This window comes from Adiantum capillus-veneris, chromosome 3, assembly GCF_014529385.1.
Source record: "Adiantum capillus-veneris isolate H3 chromosome 3, ASM1452938v2, whole genome shotgun sequence".
NCBI classification, from domain to species: Eukaryota; Viridiplantae; Streptophyta; class Polypodiopsida; order Polypodiales; family Pteridaceae; genus Adiantum; species Adiantum capillus-veneris.
In genome coordinates this window covers 6,070,402-6,096,076 of record NC_140933.1, presented here as the reverse complement: position 1 = coordinate 6,096,076, position 25,675 = coordinate 6,070,402, and the positions used below count along the sequence as shown (strand labels likewise).

At 42.5% G+C, this 25,675-nt stretch overlaps 1 protein-coding gene across 1 annotated transcript; it reads right to left on the bottom strand.

Moving 5' to 3' along the window:
- Positions 1 to 368: 368 nt before the first annotated feature.
- On the bottom strand, positions 369 to 25,394 carry LOC147460456 (uncharacterized). Its single transcript, XM_086498617.1, has 7 exons — positions 25,322 to 25,394; positions 21,726 to 21,732; positions 6,167 to 6,233; positions 5,338 to 5,402; positions 4,989 to 5,061; positions 503 to 533; positions 369 to 424 (listed from the first exon to the last, which is right to left on the bottom strand). The coding sequence occupies exons 1-7, from the start codon at positions 25,392 to 25,394 to the stop codon at positions 369 to 371; spliced, it is 372 nt and encodes a 123-aa protein (XP_086354743.1).
- Positions 25,395 to 25,675: the final 281 nt, after the last annotated feature.

The following is a 25,675-nucleotide window of genomic DNA, read 5'->3' as shown; positions in this document are numbered from 1 at the left end:
AATGTAATTCCTTCAGTTTTTGTGTCAAGGAGTTGTTGTGCTTCAACATTACGCAACATACTCTCATCATCCTCGTACTGGATATCAAGCTCTTCAAGTATTTGCTTCATGAGACCTGCAGGATGTAGGAGCAAGCTTGTTAGCACGACACATATAAGGCATTATATTTTCCTTTTCTAATAGTACCTGTTGTCATCCTTTCTGTGTTTGGTGTGGCCATCGTTTGGTCTGGAGCTTTATATCTTGCGTCGCACTTATTCATGAAGTTGCGACGTTCTTGAAAAGTATGGAACCCCTCAATATACACATGGGGTTTCTCGCCAGCTGAGTTTGCCAATCTCATCTGCTTAGTCGTGAGGTAAAATCTCTTAGGTTGTATCGCTGGTTGCATTTCCTTTGCGTTGTTCGTGTATTGCTTGAAGAGCTGCACAGTAAAATGAGTGATTGATTTGCATGTGTACGCACAGGCAGATGCAAGATCAAAGAAGCGTGCAAAATGTACCGTGTTGTGATCCATTGTTTGATTCGGTTTCCTGCACGTAAAAAAATTTATTTTGATGACCTCTTGTAGTATTTGTGAAGCATAAGATCTGACAAACGTTTAAACAAAAATGAATGAAGTGAAAAAGGGAAGAACAATAAATTTGCAAAAGGTGGATCAGAGTGAGCAGGGGTGATAGGGAAGGTGTCTCAGCAGTGCAACATATTGAACATGAGAAGTCCACAGAAGAGAAGACAAGCAGTTAAACAAAAATTCATGCTTTATATAGAAGGCAGTTACAAGGTGATTTCATCTGTTTAATAGAAACAGGAATTGATACTGATGAGGGCGTAGGAAACATTCCCGGCTAGAAGTTCAAAAATCTAGATGGTGTGAACATCTCTGGCGTAGGTAGCTCTAGTAAATGTAGCCGGGTTCGCTCAGTGACGCGTGATAGCATCACGTATAGAAGGCCAAGGGCGAAAATTTCTTTTACAATGAGCAAGACGTTGGAGTTGATTGTTGCGCCTTGGGACTTGTGTCCAGTCATAGCGTAGGCGAGAGCTGGTGGGAATGTGGATTTATGGTACCAGTGCCCATTGAATGTCAGTCTGCTATGCTTTGATCGTCGAAGTGTAAGTTCCTGTTTGGATGTGTCGAGTGTGACTTTGATTGCTTTGACGCCTCCTTCTTCATCTTGGAGGATTTCGTCTACGCGACATAGTGATCCATTGGCTGCTCCAATTGTTAATTCTATGTTCTCTGTTATTAGCGCCTTTGCTCCTTCTGCTATTCTGTCAATTGCGTGGAAGTCAGGATCTTCAAGCCATGCTTGGTGCTCAGGGACGTTGTGTGCGTTTGTCTTGAGGCCGATTTGGATGATGTGACTATGCCGATGGAAGCGTTCCAAGAGAAGGCTATTATAATATCGAGCGTCACTCTTGTGTGTGCAAATGATTGTCATATTCCTATCCATGTGTTCATCTATTTGATCCTGCGTTATGATGCGGTCACCGAGTGTATCGTGGATCTCTTTCTTTGTGGGGAGCCTGACTCTTATTGTATTGAGGAACTCTATGAAAGAGATATCTTTTGCATGGCACACTGAGCAAGACATAATGTACGTAGTAGCAGTGGACCAATAAGTGGAGCTTGTGATGTGGCATGAGTAGCAATGATCAGTTTGATGCCTGCATACCGGCGGCCACTGTGCCAAATCACCGAACAAGAAGAGCTTTTTATTTTTGAATGGGTCTAGTAGTGTGCCGTTGGTGACATTCACAATTTGTCGTACTATGAGATCAAAAGTTTGCTTTGTCAACATAGAAATCTCGTCTATGATAATCGTGTCTGCTTCTTTGATACTAACGTATCTGTCATCAGTTTCGGAGATTGACAGGGGATACTGCTGTGTGCGCACTAGTATCTTGAATTGGTAATGGACAATTGTTGCGATGCTGCTTAACCTCATGGCCGCTGCACCAGTCGAAGCAGCGAGTGTGACAGTTTTCCCTTGCATTATGAGTTGGCTTGTGATATATCTTATGAGGAAGCTTTTGCCACTGCCAGGAGTGCCTGTGATCACATGCAGACCACCCTTTGCTGCTGTGAGCTTCTTGTAGATCTCTGCTTGTTCAGATGTCAGTGACGCGTTCTGGACGTTTTGAAGCTCGTTTAGAAGCGCAAAGATACGAGAGGTCGTGTCCTATTGCTCGTAGTCTGTTTGCAAATCTGGAGATTGAAATGAGGTAGCCTTTGTTGAGGATGTCTTCTGTAGTATCATGTTGTGAAATTGGTGTGTTTGATCTGTCGTGAGCATATTTCGTTGTGTATACTCTGTGATGTACATCTCAAGGTCCTCATCTGTCAGTATCAAATTTCTAAGTTTGCACTCAAGATAGTATGACCTGGACGGGTTCTCCAGTGAGAGCAGTTGGGATTCGTTTCTAAAGGTGATGCTCTTGAGCAGCACGTTGTAAAAGAAAGCCTCTGGATGATACCCTGGGTGGAAGTCTGTGAAACAGACCAGTCGGTGTTGCCGCTCCAGCGATTGGCCGTAGGTGTTCGCCTCCGAAATACTTTTTTTTTCTTTTCTTCCCTTCGTCACTATGTAATTCTTGTGGAAGTCGTAGAACGTAAGATTCTCCAGACTTTGTGGTCGTGCGCAGTACAGATCGACAGGGTGCAGCACGACATCATTGTTGTGAGAAACGACACGTTGTCGTAGTGCCGGGGGTGATGTGTCGACGTATTGGACGGTGTCACTCTTTGAAATGATTGGGATTTGCAAACAATTTAATGCCACTTCTATTTCTGAGATAGGCTTCGACAGTAAAGAGGCTGAGATCAGCTTCAATTTCACAGTGTCAAGGCCACCTAGGCCTAAGCGCTCTGCATCTTCTAAGCGGATGTTGAGATGGCCCATTGGTTCAGTTTTGAGTGCATACTTCAGGAGGTAATAGGACAATGATGAATTGGTGACCCGCAGTATATTCATATGTGCACCCCGTAGCAGAAGCAGTGTAGGGTGGTATGGTACGACATTTCTGTCTTCATGTCGGGGCCTGAAGTATTTCCATCTGTGATTTTGTTCATTGAAGACTGGGTTTGGATTTGGCTGTGCATGAAATGGAAAACCGTGTTTACATACTCCATCTCTTTGACCGTGGTAACAACTTGTACGACACTTGTGAAGTTGTTTCCTGAGCACGAGTTGTCAGAGGCGGCTCACTTCTAGCAAAACCACAGTGCTGGTTTCTGGCGGGATGTATGCAGTTATCTCAGCAGATAGTTTCTCTTTGTCTTCTTCATGCATCCACAGTATGACATGAGCATGCAGTGATCCTCTATTTTGGACCTCATATCTAACCGAGTGGTGTTGCACACGGCCCAACACACCTTTCGCAAGTATATATTTGGACATAAGCATTTGGAATTTAGTGTGGAAGGTGAGGGCGCATTCGACCGGGCAGTCTGTCCAAGTGAAGGAGGCGTTCAAATGACGTGCAATTAGCTCGATCGTGTCAATCTCAGGCCATCTTGTGTCTGTGACCATTGGCAGTGAAAGTCAAGAAGAAATCAGGCATTCCCCATTCGTCCACCATTGCTATCAAGTCCTTTAGGTTCTTGCGGTGCCACAAGCAGGAGCCTGGCATGCTGGAAGGGGTGTTGTACCAAAGCACATGTCTCACAGTGTCCTCGTCAGTTGCTGTACGATTGGCCTTCTTGTAGTTGTCAATGTCCCTTTGCAACAAGCTCGTGTGTGTATTGTTAGCCAACATAAGAGCCTGCTTTACTTGGTACATTATGAGAAGGTATGGCTTGTACAGGGTGTAAACGGAGAACAAAGTCGATGCACGTACCTTTACATATATACTGAAGTTGATTTTACCATCATATTGGCCTTTCCCGAAAGGAAACAGGAATGGAAACATTGTTGTCTCTATTGTTATGTCGTTCACGGAGCTTGATGCGGCAGGCATGCCGTTGGGCTTGAAAGTAACTGTTCTCTCAAGCAATTGTTGACGGCCACGGAGCTGCAGAGAAGCAAATTCGTAAGTATCGCTAGCGGTGAATGCTCTTCTCCTGGCTGGTTCGACGATGTTTTCGATGATACCAAACATCATACTCGTGTCAAGCTGCGCCATCAGTGCAAATGGTGTGTTGTCTTGTTGGTGTTAAATGATCTTGCTCACACTATCTTGGCTTAGTATGCAGAGGCCAAGCTTCTTATTCGGTCGTTCAGCCATCGACATGTACTTCTGTAGTACAAAGTTGTTCTCAAGATTGAATGCAAGTATGTCTGCCACTTGTGATGTAGCTAGGTCTTGCTCTGTGAAGGTTGTTCTATGCTCTTTACTCCATGATAGCAGAGGGTTATCTAATATTGAACGTCTGTCTAGTGTACCACGTGCTATTGTTGTCACTGTTGAGATGGCGTTGATAGATATGTCAATGACACTCAGTAGCTGTATGTGAAGCTGATTTTCGTTCGGTATTCTTCTTGTGTAGTCTGGAAGTAACGGCACACAATATCTGCGACATGCACTTGATTTCTCACAAGTGGAGCACTCCACCCATTGTGTTTCTATTTGTGTAGCCTCTAAGCTGAATACCAGTAGACTGCTAGAAAACATTGCAACCGATGTCTCATCTGGAGCTTGAGTACAATGAAAAGAGGCACTTCTTTGGATGACAACTACAGCACAAACAAAGCATATGCTTAAAGGTCTGAATGTCGTTGCTATTTCTGAACTCCATCGGTGTACTAAATTGACGATATCAATCCATGATTGTGAGCATGGTAGAAATCTAGCCTTCTTCTTCATTGAAGTGCAATGTCTCACTTTTGATCTGCTGAGGTGTATCCTACGCTTTCGGTGATGATCCATTGAAGGCTTCAGTCGCACTCAATCTTAATGGTTCAATGCGATCAGAACCTTGTGATATTTAGTTACTAGTCACGGCTAAGCAACGGATAGTTCAAGCATTTGAAACAACTATGTACCTCATGCTGGATTGCGCTGTTGTGGGGTTTCGGACTGAGAAGAGGCAAGCGGTAGCTGATTTCTTGAATGTCCCTTGAAAAGAATAAGTACGAAGTGTTAGAAAAGTAATAGCACAATGTTTAAGGTTCTGAGAGTAATCTCATTATTTGTATATGTTCTTTATCTCTTATGTTATAGAAAAAAAAAGAAAACGTGCTAGTGTCCCCACACGGGGGAGTTTTCACAGTCCTCCCCAATTTTTATAATACGAGGGAACGTGCCATTCCCACGGCAGCATGCAATTTTTGGTGTGTTCCTTTTTACTGTGTCCTCAGTGTTGAAGATTAAAATGTGGCACTTTGTACTCACCGCACGTTGGAATATGTCGCCGTTGCAAATGTAGAGGAGTTGCGTCCAAGTTTCTCTTGATCTGTCTGCAATGAAACACGGTAGAGTTAGGCCATAAGTAGTTGCGCCTGCAGAAACGAGCTGAGTAAGGTAGTTGAAGGTGGACATACACACATAGCATCTATAATTTCTAGTGAGACCCCTTTATCATCAGCATGGACACCCCGTACCTGTGCATAATAACTCTCCCCTCCTAGACGTTGCACAAGGTGGACGGGGTCTCAAAACATCAAATTAGTTATCCATGCAAGATGCACTAGCAAGTAATGAAGATCTACAAGACAATTGGCAGGATTGTGAAACGAGGAATCACCAACCAAACAATTAGAGTTGATAAGAGGGATTTGGTAGTAGTGTTGTGCGCTGTGACTAGCCTTGGTCTGATAACGCCATCTGTGTACTCCATGGCCCTCACGGTCCTCCAACTACTCTTACGGACAACATACAGTATACCGTATTGCCCCAATGCTACTACCACACCCTGCATCATCGCCACAAACCCTGGAGCATTGAGTTTTAGGGCACCACGGCTCTGTCTAGTGGGTATAGTGGGCGAAGGTGGGCTCGACAAAGAGACGCTCTTGGCTCACATTTTAGAAGAGATGCAACAATCGCAATGTGCATTGAATCATGTGGCACATGTGGAATTTGTGAATGAAAGCCCTGATAGTATGGGGATCAGAGAGACGCAATCATCCCTGTTGTGGCAATTAGGAGGTCAAGCCACATACTTCCAAAGTGTGCTGGCTGGGAAAGGAAAATTGAAAGAAAGGTTGGAAACTCTACAAACATCAGGAGCATCTGTATGCAACGCCATCAACAATGTCTGTAGAGCACAAGACTTGGAAGATTTGCTTCTTGCAAGATTTTTGTTAAGGCGGTTACGCCGCTAGCGGAAGCTAAATAGCGAGAACTCAACCAACAACAGAATTTGTCAGACGAGGACGAAGCTTGACCTGCAGGCGCATGGAAACAACTAGGTGGGTGTCAAATCACCTACTCGACCTTCTAATGACAATCACTACTAAGGAAATCAAATCTAAGTTCTAAAATACGCAAGTGACTAAAATCCGTACTACGAACGAATGCTATACGAAACAGGATCTAGAATCATCGAATCGATCTCAAACTCAAGGGGAAGTCTATACACTAGGTAAGAACAACACCCTAAAGACTTGAACTGCGAAATCAACCTATAATCACTCCGTGCGGTAAACGCGTATGAAGACAGGCCGAAAATTACAGGTGACCGAAACTTGACCCCGATGGTACTAATGTGTAGCTCTACTCGTTGTGGTTCTATAGATATGCTGCACGCTCTATTCCGACACACGAGTTGGAAGAAAACTCACACCGAAGCTCGTAGGAACTTACCACACGTAGAAGCCGATAGCGCGCACTCTTGGTATCTGTGCGTAGCTCTCACCGTTGCTAACGCAATGGTGGTGTCGCTTCTCCAATGGCGGTCCCGTAGCTCACGTAGCAAGGAGATAAGACTCTCTCTCTCTCTCTCTCTCTCTCTCTGACACAGTCACGACGCTCAAAAACTCCCCTTGATTAATAATTGAATCCTCCCTTAGGTTACAAAACTTTGGCTTATATACCTCAGCCTTGGAGGTGAAAACATCTCTAATTATTTACATCAGCAGGTGAAATTACGTCGGGATTACAAGCTGGAAACTCAATTGAGTCCCGTTACTTAATGAATGGCTCAAATCAAAATTAAATGTCGGAAAGACATTTATTACAATCAATGGTTACAAAATGATGGGTGTGAGCAAAAATACGGGTGTGATCCTCTGCTGGCTCAACACTCCCCCCCTCCGCGTTCATGTCGTCCCTGACATGACTTTTAGGCTTGGTCAATAGAGTCCTGTCGTCTTGAGCATCTGCAAATGTGATTCGTAGCGTAGGTTGCCGATGGTCAAGGTTGGGCCGAATATTTTGCTTTCGTGAGTGAAAAAGCCGGTGTAGAAAGCTTCTTCGAATGTTTGCATGTGGAAGCTAGGCAAAAACATAATTCTTTGGTACAAGAGATGTAACACCTTTGGTGATGGCTGCAATGAAAGATCATACATCATATCCGTCACTGTGTCGGCCGTCGATAGTAGACTCGAGGTCGTGGCTTTATCTGGCGCGAACACTTCAATGCATGCTAAGAGAGTCCTGCAGATTTTCTTTAGCATCTGACACGAAAGGTCAGGAGAGCCAGTAAAGAGTTTGATGGTGCCCGTTAGGGTTTTCACCATGTAGGCTTTACCTATTCTCTCTCCTTCCTTTCGTCCTGGCATCCTGGGATAATTAAGCCAATTTGGCTTCTTTTCTGCAATCCTGCCATGCTCTTTCCAGTTTCTGACTCTCGGCACCGGGCAGAAGGTTGCATCCTCCCGAATCTCCTTTGGAGCCTCTACCAAGTAGATGAGGTAGGCTGGGTATTTGTTCAGCCAACCTTTCCTCCATCTAGGTTGAGAATCTACAATCTTCTTTGATTGTTCATCCTTTGTGATGTCGCCTTCATAAAGAGCGACATACTGCTCCTCCTCTATTCTCTTTTTCGTCTTTATCACTTCAAATTTCATCAGAGGGAAAGGCAGGCTGGGTTGCATCCACTCTTCATGGAGCACTTTTGTGTCTAACCCTTGAAGTCTAATGGAGATGAGAAGTCTCCTTTCCCATTCCATTTCCGCCTTGGCACTTTCCTCTGTTGACTTTTCTATCTGGTCCTGGAGCCTTTGTTCTTCTTCTTCAGAGATTTCTTAAGTCGAGGCCACTTCTTGAACTGGGGCTGGATTTTCGAATGTGGTTGCCTCTCCGGTTTCTGGTAGCTCTATGGCTGCTCCCCCTGCTTCTTCTTGTGGTGTCTCTGTTTCTCTTCTTTGTTGCTCTTGGAGGTCTTGGAGCTGTTTGCGGAGGGCCTCATTTTCTGTCCTTAGTGTTTGGTTTTCTCATGTGAGCCTCTCCTCTGCAGCCAATGATCCCTCTGCCATGTGCAATCTTTGCACTTGCTCTAACCTCAGCTCTCTTTGCAGACTTCTTACCTGCTCCTCCAGAGCTGGTACGAGGGCTCCCTCTTGTTCTGTTCTTGCTCTGCTAGCTCTAGGGGTGGTCCTGAGTCTCATGATTGTCCTTTCTTGAAGTTCGACTCTTTCCCTTAGCTCAATGAGCTCATCCTTGGCTGCCTCCAGCTCATCTTCTATTCGCTCCTTTGCTTCCTGTGAGCTTGTTACCTCTCTTGAAGCTTCGGCTAGTTGGAGTATCAAGCCGTCTCTCTCGTTTTCTGCGTCGTAGAGTGATGCTTTATGACTTTCAGATTCAGTCATAGCATTCTCTAACTTCTTCTGCAACTCTGCTTCCTTTTGTTTTGCTGTCTCAAGTGCTACTCCCTTTGCTCTGGATCTTTCTTTAATCTTGCTGAGCAGTTCATGCACCATGTGCATGTCTTTTTCATCTTCATCTGTCAACTTGACAGCTCTTTCTGCCACCACCTCCAATGGCTTCGGCTCGTCCATTTTTTCTTCACTCTCCATTGTACTCTTTGTCTTTTCTTTCGTCCCTTTCCGATCATCTTGTTTCCGTAGGGATATCCCATAAACTGCCTCCAGGGCCTCTTCTTCACTGTATCCGATCGCTACCAGATCCTCGTAATCATCTTTCTTTTGCTGAACTGGATCTATCTTCTTTTCCTTGGTCCCGGCCTCCGACTTTTCCATAACTTCTGTTTTTATTTCTATTGTGGTTTCCTCCACAATAATTTCCATCTTCTTCTGGCTTGGTACAACAGTAAAAGAGGGCTGATTGTCCTCAGTCATCTTGGCTTTCCCTTTGTTTGCTTGCCCGTCTTTCTCTTGAGGATCAGTAGACTCCTCTACTTTCTTCTTCCCCTTGTCGTCCTTTTGCAGCTCAGCTTTTAAAAGCTGTACTTCCTCTTCAGTATAAGGCTCGACAGGATTCTGCTCCAATATGGCCTCCGACTCCTCATAAGCTCTAATATATTGATCATATTGATCAACATGTGGCCTGGCTGAGCTGGTTCCGACTTTACTGGGGTCTGGCACCCACATTTCTTCGAAGTCCCCCTTTAGAGCTCTTTCCGCTCTAAACTGCTCCACCAGCCTTTCCATTCTTGCGGCTTTTTGACTTTTGGTCTGCTTGGGATCGGCCTTCTTCTTCACTTTCTTCTTGAGCGGCTCGTCCACAGCCTCTTCAGGTTCTGAAACTATTTCTAATTTTCGGCGTGCTCTTGTGGACGCCCTCTTGGACACTTCTTGCTGTTCTTCCTCCTAATCGGCTTCTCTAAGCCACTCATTCTGGGAGGGAATTTGTGGCCCTTGATCCCTAGCTCCAATAGCTTCATAAGCGATTCTTGTTAGGATTTCTCCTCCTCCTATGTACTTTGGTTTCTGGTTGTGCATGGCGATTACTTGCTCGTGGATGTATTGAGCATAATTCACCTCTTTTGGCACGTTGCTCTTCAGTGCCCATGTGATGGTTGTGGCAATGGCATGGGGTGGTGTAGTATACTTCTGCGGTCTTTTGCTGCACACATGGAAAAACTGGTTGTATAATCGGCAAAGGGTTGCCGCTCGTTGATCTGCCATATCTCCGTAGGTTGTATTTTGTTTCTTTGATCCATAGACCTCTATGGCCTCCCTTCTTTCTCTGACAGAACTCCCTTTGTTGTGCAGCTTCAATGCATCTGCAATGAGCTGTGGAGTGATCTGTACTTCCACTGTTTCTCCATCCATGGCTGTCAACGTGGCTTTCCCATCCTTCTGAATGGATGTTGCCAACTCATACACTCTTTTTGTGTCTACACCTGATGGTCTCGAGGTGAAGAACCTGTGTAAGTCAGCCTTTTCCAGGTATCTGCTTATGTTCTCTGATCTGCTATAATCCACTAATTCTCGTGGGATCATAGGTACATCGACCGATTGCCCTTGAGGATCTCTGAAAGTCCCCTGGTAGATCTTTATTCCCTCTTTTTCTAGTACTGCTTCCTCCATCCAAGTCTTGGTTGGCTTGAGGGTTTCTGTTGGAATATCAAAAGGTTCTGCTTCTGCAAGAGCATCCTTGATGGTTGGTCTTTTTCTCTTAGTTGCCGATGACTTAGCGGAATCCATGGATCCTGTAACTCCAATTACAGAAGTTAGCGTCTTTTTAGTACTGAAAGCCAAAATGAAGCTTTTAACTATTCAAATGACTTGAAAATTGAAACATGAGCTATTCAGGGCCTAAGGATGCAATGTAGGTGAAAAAATATGCAAACTGGGCTCAAAAACATGCTTGAGACATCATACGCGTATGATGTCTTTTGTGTCAGAATGACTTCATATTGGTTGTGCTTGTAGCTGATAGTGTATACATGAGTATCATATGCTTGGATTTGAGTTTGGATCCCATTTGGTCAAGTTTTGGCCAGTTTAGTCCATTCAGGCTCTTGGCAAAATTTTGAAAGGGAAATGGATTTTATGATCCAAATTGGATAAAACTTGGTGGATTACTTTCAAATGGCATGTAGAACACTTCTGTTTGGTGGTTGAAGCCCTGAGGTGCCAAAATCACATAGTGAGACATCATACGCGTATGATGTCTTTTAGTGCATTTTTGGACCAATTTTCTCTATAAGCTTGGATTTGGCTTTAGATAGGCTTATTCAGTGGATTTATCAAGTTTGGTAGAATTTGGACCAAAAATGGCTCTGGGGACATCATACGCGTATGATGTCTTTTTCATCAATTTTTTATGGGATTGGTTTGTGGACTCTCCATGTGCTAGTGAAGGACTGTTTATACTCAAATCTGGGTTTGGACTTGAATATGTTGGAATTGGGACAAAAATAGGCTTTGTATGGAGGATTTTCTCTTAATTGGGCTAATGGGGTGATCCACTTGACCAAATGGTTCCAAACTTCATATGTAGCATGTATTAGATATATATAATGGATGTATGATGACAAATGAGCATTTTTGGCTCTGTAAGTGCAAATAGACATCATACGCGTATGATGTCTTTTGTGTCAAAATGGTGCTTTTTGGTTCCAGATAGCTTGTAGATGTGTTAATCAACAATCCTACAAAGTTTCAATGAGTTTGGAGTTATTTTGACAAAATTAGGACCAAAAATCAATTTTATGGCCTACTTTGCGTCTTTTTGGTTTTCCTTGGGTTTTCTAACTCCAATTCTCATGATACTTGGTTCATAGGATGTGATTAACATGTGGAATGAGGCTATGCACTCAAATGTTGAAATGGATGTGAAAATCATGCTGTGAGACATCATACGCGTATGATGTCTTTTCTTGAAATGTTGGTCTTTTTGTGCAAAGAATGCTTTGTGCTAGTGCCCTAAGCCCTGCTAACTAGTTTTCAACTTAAAAAGTCATCAGTTTAGCTAAAAAGCCCCCTTATAGGCATTTCAGTCTCCGAAGTCGTCTTTTTGCCTTGGAGTTGAATTTCTTCAACTTTTCTTCTTGAGAGTTGCATTTCAGCTCATTGGATATGTTGTGAAGCCATCCAGTTGGTTGGACTTGACTTTGGCTCCCCGTTCTCCATCTTTATCCATTTGGTTGCCCGAAAGCGTCTTTTTCACCATCGGTAAGTGAATCAGCTTTCTTTTGGGTTTTGCTTGCAAACATAAGTCATCCATGTATAGTTGAAACTGCTTGTGAAGTTTCATGTCATTTGGTCGTCAATTTTAGCCGTTATGCCAAAATGACGCTTTGTGTGTCCGCAGCCGAATCGGTTGTTCCGACCTACTTTTGGTGATCCAAACCTGGAGATACTCCATGGTTGCATTGCCCTCGATGTTGTTAAGCTTCCTGAGAAGTTTTGTGTCGTTCCGACAACTTTTTTCTGTTTGCCTCTTGCAGGCTCTGTTGACCTAGGGTTTTTCCAGTCGTTCTTTCTCGAGCTTTGAGTGCTAGAAACTCATCTTCTATGTTAGGGTAACCCACCTCTAAGTTCTTGCAAAGTTTGGTTAGGCGGTTGTGCCCCTACCTAGCGTTCTTCCCCATTCCCCGTCTGCTCTTGTTTCTTGGTTTTGGTGAGTTTTCGCGACAAAAGTTAACGATAAGCATCAAAAGCTTATGGCAACGAGTCTACCTCTCATGTCTGGTGTCCTCTGAGCTCTCGTAGCAGTCGTAGAAGGCGGTAGAAGGTCGGATGCTCCTGTGTGCTCTTTGCTCTCTCCAAGAAGGTAATAGTGGAAATGAGCTTGATAGTGAAGTGAAAAATACTTAACTTCGGCTTCCCGGATCACTTGTTACCAAATTTGACATGTGCTCCTATCTCGTCGTGAAATGCACTTTAGGATTTGAAATTTCTCAATTTGGACTCCTTTTGACCTGTTTCTGAGAAATCTGTCCACTTTGCCAAAATATTGTCATTTCGGGCTTTCCGCAACTTTTTCAGAATTGTACCCAATTTTTATCCTGGGTTGCCCTTGTCATTAGGACCATCACCGTCTATTCTTTTCTTTTTTCCGATCTCATTTCACCTGCTTTTTTATTTTTCTTTTATTTTTATTAAGAAAATCATAAAAAATAAAGGAAAATAGCAAATTGAAGCCAAAAAATTTACAAACATACACGATAAATAGCTGGTAACCCTGTGTATAAGAATATACACTTCTTTGTGATTTTTGGACTTGGATTACCACTTTTTTCCACTTTGTAGCTCCAAAAACACTTTTATTTAGTGATATTTACACATCTAGAGACCCAAATTCATCATTTGATCTCTTCTTGTTGCAAAACAAGGTATATAAGGGCATAAATATTATCAATATCCGCAATCAAACATAAAAAATTGCAAAATCATGTAAGACACTGCCCTTGTAATATAATTTTTGTTTTTCTTTGTTTTTTTCCGCTTGTAGCTGCTTTGTAGCTCCTGTATACCTCCCCCCCTCCTAGTCTGAGTCCTCCCGGACGACTATGAAGTGTCTGTGGGTGAAGCATTGTAGTTGTTTTGGTCATCAGTTCCCAATGCAATTGTAGAGCGATGATACAACAGTCTTTCCAATAAAGCTGCTCTTTGTTTGATTGAAGGATTGGTGGTCGGGTTTTGGGTTGGTTTTGGCACTTCGGTAGTAGAATCAGTAGATGGATTCTTCGTTACCTTGTTGTCTTTTTTTACAATCCAAATCTGCTTCCGCTTTGCTTGTGCTTGCCACAAACTCTTTGCGACCCAAACCTGCTTTGTTCTGTGTGTTGATTTCCTCGCCTTGAAATACCTAGGAGTTTCCGTTGATTGTATTGAAGGGAGTTCCTGTTTACAAATCTTTGGGATCCAAATTTGCTTGCTGTAGCTTTGTGCCGTCATGAACTTCTTTGGAATCCAGATCTGTTTCACTGTCCTTGATTGTCTGGGATCACTCTGTTGTCTGGTATTGAAGACTCTGTTTTCCACCTTTTGTTCTCTGGCACAACCTTTTTTGGTCTCCATACCAACTTTGACTCCTTTTTTTCCAAGGTTGAGCTGTTATATTATTGCTTGTCTTCCTTATCCACTGTTGAGAATTCCTCGTCGAAGAGTAATCCGGTTGTATAGAAACTTTTGGTTGCCATTGCTTCTTCTTTTCTCTGTTTGTTGTTTGCCCTTGTCCGTGGATTCTTCCTTTGGAGTTGGCTCTGCTCCTTTGGTGAACTTAACTGATTGACTTTCACCTTCGTATTTGATAAGCACTGATTTAGAACTCCAGTCAATCATTGCATTGTATTGCTTCTGCCATGGTTGTCCTAGCAATAATGGATGTTGTGTAGCTTGGTCTTCAACCACGTAAAACATATGAGGATACACATATTGGTTAATCTGTATATGTAAAACTGTGCATCCGACAGTTTTGATTGAATTCTCAGAGTAACTCTTTAACTCTTGCTTGGCAGTTTTAGTTTAGTGTCATTTGTCAATTGTCTATACAAACTGAGTGAAAGTAGGTTAGCTTGAGCTCCTGAATCCAATAGTGCTCTGGCTTTGATTTGGTTGGTTCCTACTTTGCATTCAATGATGGGTTCTTCTTTGTCATTATCCATTTCTGTTATACTAACTGCGTTTATTCGTATTGCTCCTTCATTGCGCTGTTTCTGACGCAGTAGTCTTCTTTTCTCCATTCTTTCCTTCGCCTCGGCTTGCGCTTCCTCCACAATCTTTTTCTTTTTCTGGACACGCAGCTTTTCTTGATGTATTTTGAGAAGCATGTCTTGTGTTAGCGGCAACAGATACTTTTTCACTCTGCATCCACTAATCCAATTGGGCATTTCTTCTCCGTCTAATGTAGCAAGCTTGACGGCTCCACTTGGTGATAGATCTTTAATCACCAGAGGTCCCATCCCTCGCTTTTTAAGCTTCTTAGCATGCTGTTTCAGAGTGTAAACTAGGACATAGTCCCCAACTTTAAACTCTTTAGTCCGCACATGCTTATCAAAAAATTCCTTTTGTCGCCTTTTTTGAGCGTAGATGGAAGCTACTGCTTTTAGGCGAAGCTCATCTAGCTTTTCCAGGTCATCTATTCTATCAGAGAGCTCGTGCCCTGTCCACTCTAGATCCTTAGCCACCCTTAAGGTTGAAATCAAGAATTCTATTGGTAAGATAGCATTTAGCCCAAAAACCATGTTATATGGGGTCGTTCCTATTGATGTTTTATATGCACCCTATATGCCCATAATGTTGAATGCAACTTTTGGTCCCAGTCAGTTCTCGACTTAGATACAATCTTCGTGAGGACCGTGCATATGGTTTTGTTTGTTGCTTCAGCTTGTCCGTTTGCTTGTGGATGATACGGGGCTGATTTCCTATGGATTACCATGAATTCATCTAGAAGGATCTCTATCACTTCATTTATGAAATGTGTGCCTCGATCACTCACAATTTCTATTGGCAATCCATATCGTACAAAGACGTATTCATACAGAAATTGTGCCGTGGTCCTGGCATCTGCTTTTTGAGTTGCCTTTGCTTCGACCCACTTTGTTAGATAGTCTGTAGCCACAACGATGTATTGTGCATGAGTCTTATATGCAGGAGGTGAAATGGGTCCGACATAATCAATCCCCCATTTTGCAAAAGCTCTTGCCCCCATCATTGGTCTAAGCGGCATATCATCTCTTTTAAGTGGTACTTTGGTCCGCTGACAGTCATCACACCTTTTAACGTATTCCTCAGCGTCCATATGTAATGTTGGCCACCATATTCCTGCGGCTAAGACAAGTTTTGCTGTCTTATCACCTGAGAAATGGCCTCCACCTACTCCTCCATGAGCTTGCTCCAGGATTATCACATACTCAGACTCTGATGCGCAAATCCTAAGCTGGTTGTCTTTACCTCTCTTATAGAGTTGATCTCCTATTAAAGCGTAATCTCTAGCTTCTGTCTCTACAGATTTCTGACGAGCTTTTGACGTTCCTTCTGGGAAAGTTCTATTTGTGAGATATTCAACAATATACTGACTCCATTCTGGAGCGATCATTATCTGATATAATGTTGAATACTCGGCTGGCGGTTTTGATGAACATACAATACATACAGTGACATATTCATGTACGCTTTCTTTCATTCCTGGCCAATAGACTCCCAATTGTAACAAATTCCTATATGTGTTCCTTCTTGAACAATGAAATGCACATTCCTGAACATGTGCTTCGCGCAGATATATATTATATTCCTCAGGATTGATGCATAGTCGTAAAACATGATCATTTCCCAATTGATACAACCTTCCTGCAATCAATTGAAGATTCTTGGATTGCTGAATAGCAATATGTTTCAGGTTGTATTCTCTTCTATCAAACTCTCCTCCATAGGTTAATAGGTCAACGACATTTTGAGACCACTTCGGTATCATTTCTATGTTGAACAAGTACGCGTCTGGCATGTCGTCATCTACTCCTATAGGGTCTTCTCCATTCGTCAATCGCGAAAGATGATCAGCTCTAAGATGTGTTTTTCCTTTCTTTACTACTACCGTGAAGTCGAATTCCAGTAAGATAATGAACCATCTCACTATTCTCCCGGTATTGCATGGTTTATTCACTAGGTAGAGCAAGGCTTGGTGATCCGTAAAAAACACAAACTTGTTGGCTAGAAGATAATGCCGAAATTTCTTCACAGCATATATCATTCCTAATCCTTCTCGCTCTGTTGTGGTGTAATTCTTCTCTGCATGGTTGAGCTGTCGACTGGCGTAACAGATAGGAAAATCCATGTTTCCTTCTTCTGGCTGAGCCAGAATGCATCCTATTGCATATGCCGAAGCATCTATGTGCACATGGAATATCTTCTCCCAATCTGGTGATTTCAAGACTGGAGCAGTAATGAGTGCCTCTTTCAATTTCTTGAACGATTCCTCACACTCCTCTGTCCATTCAAAGTTCACTATTAGCCTGTAAAGTGGTTGGCCTATTATAGCGTACATGTAAATGAATCGTCTATAATATCCACAATGTCCCATAAAGCTCTGTACTTGTTTCGCATTGGTTGGTCTAGGCATATCCACTATAACTTTTATCTTCTCTAAATCCGTGGATATTCCGTTTTGTGAGACAATATGTCCCAGAATTCTGCCCTGTCGGACCATAAACACACATTTCTCAGGATTGAGACAAATGCGATATGTCCTACATTTCTCAAATACTTTTCTTAGGTGTTCTAGATGCTCATCTCTCAGTAGAGAATGTACACATAAGTCATCCATGTAAATTTCGAGAAACAGCCTTAAGTATTCTTTGAAAGCATGCGTCATCAGCCTCTGGAAGGTTGCGGGAGCATTGGTTAGACCAAAAGGCATAACCCGATAAGCATAAATTCCCCACTCCGTTGCAAAAGCTGTTTTATGTTGATCTTCCAGTGCTATGGCTAGCTGGTTATATCCTGAAAAACCATCAAGAAAGGAGTATGTTGTTTTCCCTGATACACGCTCTAGAACATGATCAGTTATCGGCAGGGGATAATTGTCCCTGATTGTTGCAGCATTCACTTTCTTTAAGTTGACACACACTCGGAGTTTTCCGTTCTTCTTAGGTACTACCACAATCGGAGATACCCAATCAGTGTGTTCAATCTCGTATATGAATTCAGCTTCCATTAGCTTATCTATCTCTCTTTGATTCGCTTAGCAAACGTATCATTATATGTGTATGGTCTCTGTCTGCTAGGCTTTGCGTCTTGTTTCAGTGGGATTGTGTGTTGGCATATCGATGGGTCAACTCCCTTTAAGTCCTTATAAGACCATGCAAACACATCCCTATACTCTCTGAGAAGACTCAAAAGTCTCTCTTCCTCGCTTGGAGACAAATCTGTGGCTATGTACACCGGTCTAGGCGTCTCACCTGGAGCTGCTAAATCAACTTTTTTTGCATCCTCCGGTCCGTCATAAGATTCGTTCTCCTTCCTCTCTCGAATAGGTGGGGTTAATATCACCTTCCTATCCTCTATTGTGAATTTCCTATAGTGAGAGGGAACATCCATGTTTTCCTTGATTTTGACGTTTTCGTCCTCTCCACTCTCAATTTCTGTCGTCCAAACTTCCTTCAGAGTTTTCTTGAGCTCTCTGTACTTGTTTCTACGTTCTAACTTGGACTCCGTGTATTCTCTGTTGCGCTTGTTCTTTTCTGATTTTTCTGTTTCAGTTTTCGTTCCATTCTTTTGAACTTGATTTCTTGAGCCTCTTTTGTCTTTTCGTAAGCTCTTTTGATCACTGCCTCTCATTCTTCAGAAATCTTATCCTTAACACAATCTTCAGCCTTTACTAGCATTAGGAATTGATTTTTTCCTCTTATTCTAGGCATCGGATTGGTTCTAACCCCTTTTGTTTTCTTCTTTGCTCTATAGTGTTTCTGGCGTTGTTTAGTTTGGTTCGGAAAATCATAAAATCGGACATCCATTATAGTTTCTTCGTTTCCGCTTGAATTGTCCGTTGACTCGTTGTCTGCTTCATTTCCCCACTCTGGATGATTGGGAATGTCGTGAAACACCTCTTCTTCATCTTCCTTTTCCAGTGTATCGTTCTTTTCAGTTTCTTTTTTGAGTACAGTTCTCAACATGAAATACGGAACCACGTCGTACCCGTCCTTGTCGCAAAATTTCGTTGTGGGACCATCCGGAATTGCACAAACATCTAGGGTTGCTAGAATGTGTGTCCATTCTAATGGTTCAAACGTGTCCTCTGGAAAGGGTTCTCTTACATAAGTTTCGTCTTCGATAGCCCTTTCTAAAACACATTCTTCTCGTTTCAGACTTCCACATTTCGAAGCTCCACACATCCATAACTCCTTGGGTTTACCTAACCAAGCTGGAAATTCGGATCCCGCCAAAGTAGCTGAATCAAACTCCTCCACCGGTGTTCGGTTCACATCTTTGTAGCTATGGTCTTTCAGGTTCACACGTGTAGTGGTTTCCATATTTCTCAAGTATATGTGATCGTAGCCCCAATCTTGGACCATTTTCAATTGTCTCATGAATGGTCTTCCCAGTATGATATCATAGTTATTCTCCTTGCCAAAATCGACAATAGCAAAAGTATGTTCGTATTCAATGCCGCAAGAAGTCACTACAACTTTCTCTAATAACCCCATAGGTTTCTCCATGTGTCCATCTGCTAATTGGAGTTTCAACCTAGTCTTCCTTATTGCTGGTTTCCCCCATTTTTTCCAGATTTCTTTTGTAGCAATGGCTACCCCAGCTCCGCTGTCTAGTATTGCCATCGTCTTCACTCCTTGGAATTCAACTGGTAAGGTTGTATTCCCCTCTTCACCTTCGCAATACTCTCCGACCTTGTTTAAGGGTACAGGCTTAGCGTTCTTTTGTGGCTTGCTCAGCTCCTCTATGCTCTCTTGCAATCTCGATGTTGGATCTTTTATCCCGAATTTCTCCAAGCATTTTCCTACAGTGGTCCACATATGTGGTCTTAGCCTCAAAAGCTCAGCTAGAGTGATAGTGCATGTCACTGGTGTTGACAAAATCTCTATCAATCCTTGCGAGTCCATGACTTTTTCTGATGAGATTTTTCGTGAGGGAAGTGCTCTAATCTCGGATTTTGCTTCATACTCTCCTAAGTATGAAGGTAAAGTTTTCAGTGAATGAGGTTTGCTCTCCATTGTTCTAACAGATCCCCCATCTCCCCAGTAAGATTGCAGATCCAAGTCCACTTGAGATCCTGCCTCAAATTCCACTATGGGAGGATTCCTGATGTCCTTTTCCCAATTTGTCTGATTAGCTTGGCAACTTAGCTCGTTTGCAAAGTTTGCCTCTCTCACTTGTTTCCAAAATTCATTGTAATCCTCATCTTTTCCGTAAATCCTCTGTATGACTGGATGAAAACTCTCTATCTCTTGATCGGTTGTGTTCAACACTATGCGGTCATCCTTTTGTGTATTTTCAGGCTTTTGTGCACTGGGAGTCTTTTCAGCTACCCGTGAAACGATAGTCTCTTGCTGAATTGGGTTTTCCTTTCCACAATCCATTGTTTCTTTTAGTGGTTCTAATAAGGCTTGTGCAGTCTCGATCATTCTTTGGCACATTTCAAGTCTCTGCTTTTCCAATTCCGCGTTTGGGTATGTTATCCACCTCTGTTCTTGTGTTTGGTTGTTCCTTAACCTAGCTTCGTAAGCTCTCATCAGTGCATCCAATGGTTCGTGTACCTTGTCGACTAGCACTGATCCCCCGGAGCTTAAGCTCGTTGTTTCTTTGATACTCTTTTGTTTCGTTCTTTCCGGGCTCATCTCTCGTTTCCCGTTTTGACTCTCAAGTTTTTCTAATCTAGCTTTAGTTTGCTTTAGTTCCTCAGCTAGAATAGCGTCTTCACGTTCTTTTCTCAACTTCATGCGTGCTTTTCTAGCTTTCCATGTGTTTTTCTGACTCCGCGGTCCTTGACTAACCACTTCAGTCGCTAACTTTCTATTCTCAGGTTCTCTAGTGGTTTTCTTAGCTTGAGCTCTAGTAACAACTTGCGTTGGTATCAGAGTTTCATTTTCAGACCCACTACTGGTAGGAATAGTTTCTAGCATATTCAATGTCGTCTTTTGCACTTTGTTTGGATTCTTTGAACAATCCTCAATGAAGTGAGTAACCCCACACTCAGTGCAATAAGCGTTAATTCTAATGATTTCCGTATGTGGGCAAACATTCATCAGATGGTCACCTCCACACTTGTAACAGGGTCCTAGTGCTGGTCTTGGTCCCGCTTGATTCATCCTTTGTGGATAGGATGGTCTTTGTCTTGTTAACCCTCCATGAGCTATGAACATTAAGGTTCTTGCGTCCAAATTGTATCTCTCTTCATCAGAAGCACTTGTAACTGTTGGTATTCCAACATTCCCCATCATGCCCCATGGTTCTGGTTGTTTTGGTTCTTCTGGTGGGTAATACACTGTCGGAGACATGTGTGCACCCGATTCTTCATAATAGGCTTGAACAGGCACTAAGGCTTGTTCTTCCTGATTCTCTAAGGTTGGTGCATATCTAATGCCCACTGGTCTTGCTCCTGGTAAAGGTGGTTGTTGTCCCAATACCGGTTGCGGTCTTTCTATCCCCATAGGTCCTGGTACATTTCCCGTTGGGTATCGAGGTACTGGATGTACTTGAGGTGGTGCTAATTGAGCTGGAGGTGCATACTGGCGCTCCCTTACATACCCTTTGTTGTAATAACACTCCTCTGTTGGATGATTTGTCCATTTTTTCTCAATCGCACACCATTTCAGGGGTTTTGGCAATGGTTTTTGGTATGGTGCCATCCTTTTTAGAGCATCTTCTATCATTTGCTCTACATTTGGCATGGTTGTTGTTTGAACATTCTTTTTAGTGGTAGTCTCGCTCGCTATGGATGAGGAGCTACTGGATGAAAAATCTGTATCCGCTGACACCTCTCCATAAACCGTACAGTTATCCACTAAGTACAATGCCTCTCTCGTTACTTGCTCGAAACTTGTACAAGCTTTCAAGTGCAAGTCCTTCTTGAGAGTGTCGTTCCTCAGTCCCTCAATAAAGAGAACAGATAGTCTGTCATCTTGTGGTCGTTCACGTACTGGACATCTCTCAATGTATTGTTTGAAGCGAAGTGAAGCTTCCTTCACTTTTTCGTGTTCTCTCTGTTTAAAAGCATATATTTGTGAGACCGTATTGTGCTTAATCCCTCGTTTTGAGAATTCCTCAGCAAACTCTCTTAGCAAATGGTCAATGTCATGGAATCCCTCTATGTTCATTGGTTGAAACCATGTCAATGCGGTACCTTCTAGAGTAAGACCAAATCCCTCGTATTGTGTATGGAAATCTGTTATCTGCTCAGCTCTTAAGACTTGCTTAAAGAGTGACACATGTGCATACGGATCTCCTGAACCACCATACTTCTTTTGCACACACTTGGCTACTTGAGATGGTCTCATACGTCTATGATCTGCTACCAATCTCATTGCTCCTGTGTCTCGGCTAAAGCTTTCTCTAGCACCATGGACTTCATGGGTTACCCTTGTCGGTTCCTCTGCCCTGAATCTACTACTGGGAGGTAAATGTGATGGTTCCGCTTCAAACCTTGGACCTGGCGTGGTATAGGTGGGGATTGGAACTGCACTACCTCGATTCGTCTCCATTGACTCTCTGGAATGTAATGATCCCATTGGTCCGGGCTTCGAGTACTGAGGTTGACTGAAAGAGTCAGCAACCTGAGTTCTTTGTCCTCCTGTTGTCATTGAGTTTTGCACTCCAGTTGTTGGTGCTGGTCTATGTGAGTTAGAAGTAACATAATACTGATGTAGTGGTCCCCCAAAGTATATATATCCTTCTAATTCTTTCTTGCCCATTGTTGAGTATTGCCTGCCATACTTATCGTAAGCGGCAATTTTCACTTCCGATCCCTCTGTGTAGGTAAAGACATAAAGTCTTTTTTGGTCTGTCAACTCTCCGGCGTAGGGTTCTTCACATCTATAATAGAGATCTTGCTCCCCATTATTATATTTGTACAGCCCCACATAGATGTTATCAATGTTGATCCTTATAGTTTCATTCTCTCTTCTTAACCTCGCATTAGGGAAGTTCATTATTGGTGCTTTCTCCTCGAGTTCTTCATCTATTTTGGCTTTGGTGCCCATCAATCCCCACTTGTCCACAATGTTAGGGTTTAGGACTACCAAATACATGGTGCCCTCGTCATCTAGATATCTATCTCCGCTATAGCTCACAGGCACTAAGTCCTTGAACTCACTAGGTCTATCTTCTATCTTTACACAATAGCGGTCCATTCCATCTTTGTAGATCTTGGCACCTTGCTCATTGTCGTACTGGTATTTTATGAACAGTAGCTTCATTGTGGCGAAAGGGTTTGATGATCCTGCTGCCATATTTTCTCTGTTGTTCCTTTTCGAGTGTTCCAAGTTTCCAGTGAAAATCTCGTAAGATCTCTCCGAAGAAGTATCAGAGACACTTCCTTCAAAGATCGGCTCTAATGGTTGCACCCAACTTTGGTTTACACTTCCCTCGGTTGATATGACACTTGATGGTTCCCCTTGTTTTGGTTGATTATTCCGGAGATTCCTGCCCGATCTCAAATTCATCAATTCCCCTAAAGGACTGTAACTTTTCCGTCTCGGCAATTTGTTTTCCCCAAGTTTTTGTGGTCAGAATTGATCCAAACTGACTGATACTTGGTCAATTGTTTAATCTTGTCAGTTGGACAACTTCTGTTTCATCAAGTGAAAATTTTGTTATTGTTATGCTGAAAAAGACATTATACGCTTATGATGTCTTTTTTCACAGATTTTGACTATTTTGGTTATGCTCACTCTCAATGGCCCCTTTATGCTCTGTTCACTCACAAAATTTAGTTTGAACTCTGTTTGAGCAAGCTATGGCTAGTTCAGGCTTTTCTTGGCAATTTTCTGCTTTTGACTTGTTTTTTGGGTCAATTGTGATCAAAATGGGATGAAACTTGAAATATAACCTCTAGACAGCTATTACAATGGATCTGTGTTAGCAAAGTATCAAAATATGTCCAAAATTAGGTCAAAGACATCATACGCGTATGATGTCTTTTTCATCAATTTGGGTCCAAACTTGATATTTATGCTTTCAACAGTGTTTGTGACAATCTTATCAGGTCAGATTTCAAAAATAAGTAGTGGAAGTGCCAAAAGACATTATACGCGTATGATGTCTTTTTTCACAGATTTTGACTATTTTTGGTTTTAAGCCTTCTCCAATGTTTATAATTGAGTTTCAAGTGTTTTAGTCAGGTCTGAATGTAAAAACAAGATTTGAATCCAAAATTTCCTATTCTTTGCGTTTCTTGGACTCCGACTTGTCTTTTTGGGTTTCTTTGAGTGTTAATGCTCTTGTTTTAAGTTGATCTTAGGGTAAAACCCCCCTTCTAAACACTCTGGCAATGTCAAATTTTCAATTTTAGTCTCTGTTTAGGTCCTAAGACATCATACGCGTATGATGTCTAAAGTTGCAGATTTCCAGTTTTTCAGCACAGAACTCTTCCAATAGCTCTTTTAAGTGCTCAGCAACAATCAGTTACACAGAAAATTTTTCTGAACTTGTGTATTGCATATTTCACTACCAAAGCGACTTTTTTCAGTGATCTAACATGCAATCAAACACATCAAGCAAATAGAACACCAATTCATAGCTCTAGATCAGGATCAAATCAGGCCCTACCTAAGCTACTTCTAATCATAAAATGGATTTTTTTGCAATTGAAAATATAAAGAGATTTACTACCACACAAGGAGTAGCAAATGCTTTTTATGTCAACAACCACTTAAACACCATCAAAAAACAATCTAATCTAAGCTAGACTAAAAATACTGTCAACACGGAAGACCCAGGAATACCCCACTTCCTAGTATCTCTCGAGACCTTCGGAGTCCACCACTCCTAGATCTTTTCTAACTAAAGTATACAAAGTAGTTTATACGACTCACCTCGTAGGATTAGTCTAAGGTCACCTACTTAGGGCTCTCGTCCCCGGCAGCGGTGCCAAATGTTAAGGCGGTTACGCCGCTAGCGGAAGCTAAATAGCGAGAACTCAACCAACAACAGAATTTGTCAGACGAGGACGAAGCTTGACCCGCAGGCGCATGGAAACAACTAGGTGGGTGTCAAATCACCTACTCGACCTTCTAATGACAATCACTACTAAGGAAATCAAATCTAAGTTCTAAAATACGCAAGTGACTGAAATCCGTACTACGAACGAATGCTATACGAAACAGGATCTAGAATCATCGAATTGATCTCAAACTCAAGGGGAAGTCTATACACTAGGTAAGAACAACACCCTAAAGACTTGAACTGCGAAATCAACCTATAATCACTCCGTGCGGTAAACGCGTATGAAGACAGGCCGAAAATTACAGGTGACCGAAACTTGACCCCGATGGTACTAATGTGTAGCTCTACTCGTTGTGGTTCTATAGATATGCTGCACGCTCTATTCCGACACACGAGTTGGAAGAAAACTCACACCGAAGCTCGTAGGAACTTACCACACGTAGAAGCCGATAGCGCGCACTCTTGGTATCTGTGCGTAGCTCTCACCGTTGCTAACGCAATGGTGGTGTCGCTTCTCCAATGGCGGTCGCGTAGCTCGCGTAGCAAGGAGATAAGACTCTCTCTCTCTCTCTCTCTCTCTCTCTCTCTCTCTCTCTCTCTCTCTCTCTCTCTCTCTCTCTGACACAGTCACGACGCTCAAAAACTCCCCTTGATTAATAATTGAATCCTCCCTTAGGTTACAAAACTTTGGCTTATATACCTCAGCCTTGGAGGTGAAAACATCTCTAATTATTTACATCAGCAGGTGAAATTACGTCGGGATTACAAGCTGGAAACTCAATTGAGTCCCGTTACTTAATGAATGGCTCAAATCAAAATTAAATGTCGGAAAGACATTTATTACAATCAATGGTTACAAAATGATGGGTGTGAGCAAAAATACGGGTGTGATCCTCTGCTGGCTCAACAATTTTCAACTCTTCTGCCATCACTCCATATTTGCATCATAATCACATCATGAGCGACGAGTACAGTGGACATGCTGAGTTCTCAATGAGGAGAAATCCTCAGGTTTTGACATTCAAGCACCATATCTGCAGAGCCACGTGCACTCAAAAAAGAGGCGATTCACCTCTGACTCCATCGTATCAATAGAGGTATTTTCCATGTACGTGGCAATGAGATCAGCAAACATTTTGCATTTGATATATGATGTATCCTACGCTTTCGGTGATGGTCCATTGAAGGCTTCAGTCGGACTCAATCTTAATGGTTCAATGCGATCAGAACCTTGTGATATTTAGTTACTAGTCACGGCTAAG

What these genes read in the sequence shown, in the direction of transcription:
- LOC147460456 (XM_086498617.1), bottom strand. Translation starts at nt 25,394, where the DNA reads ATGTCCACTGTACTCGTCGCTCATGATGTGATTATGATGCAAATATGG. An exon ending in TGCATACAGATGCTCCTGAT is followed by an intron (nt 5,403 to 6,166) that starts GTTTGTAGAGTT and finishes GTTTCATTGCAG; the next exon opens with ACAGATCAAGAGAAACTTGG. An exon ending in ACAGCGCAATCCAGCATGAG is followed by an intron (nt 534 to 4,988) that starts GTACATAGTTGT and finishes TTTTACGTGCAG; the next exon opens with GAAACCGAATCAAACAATGG.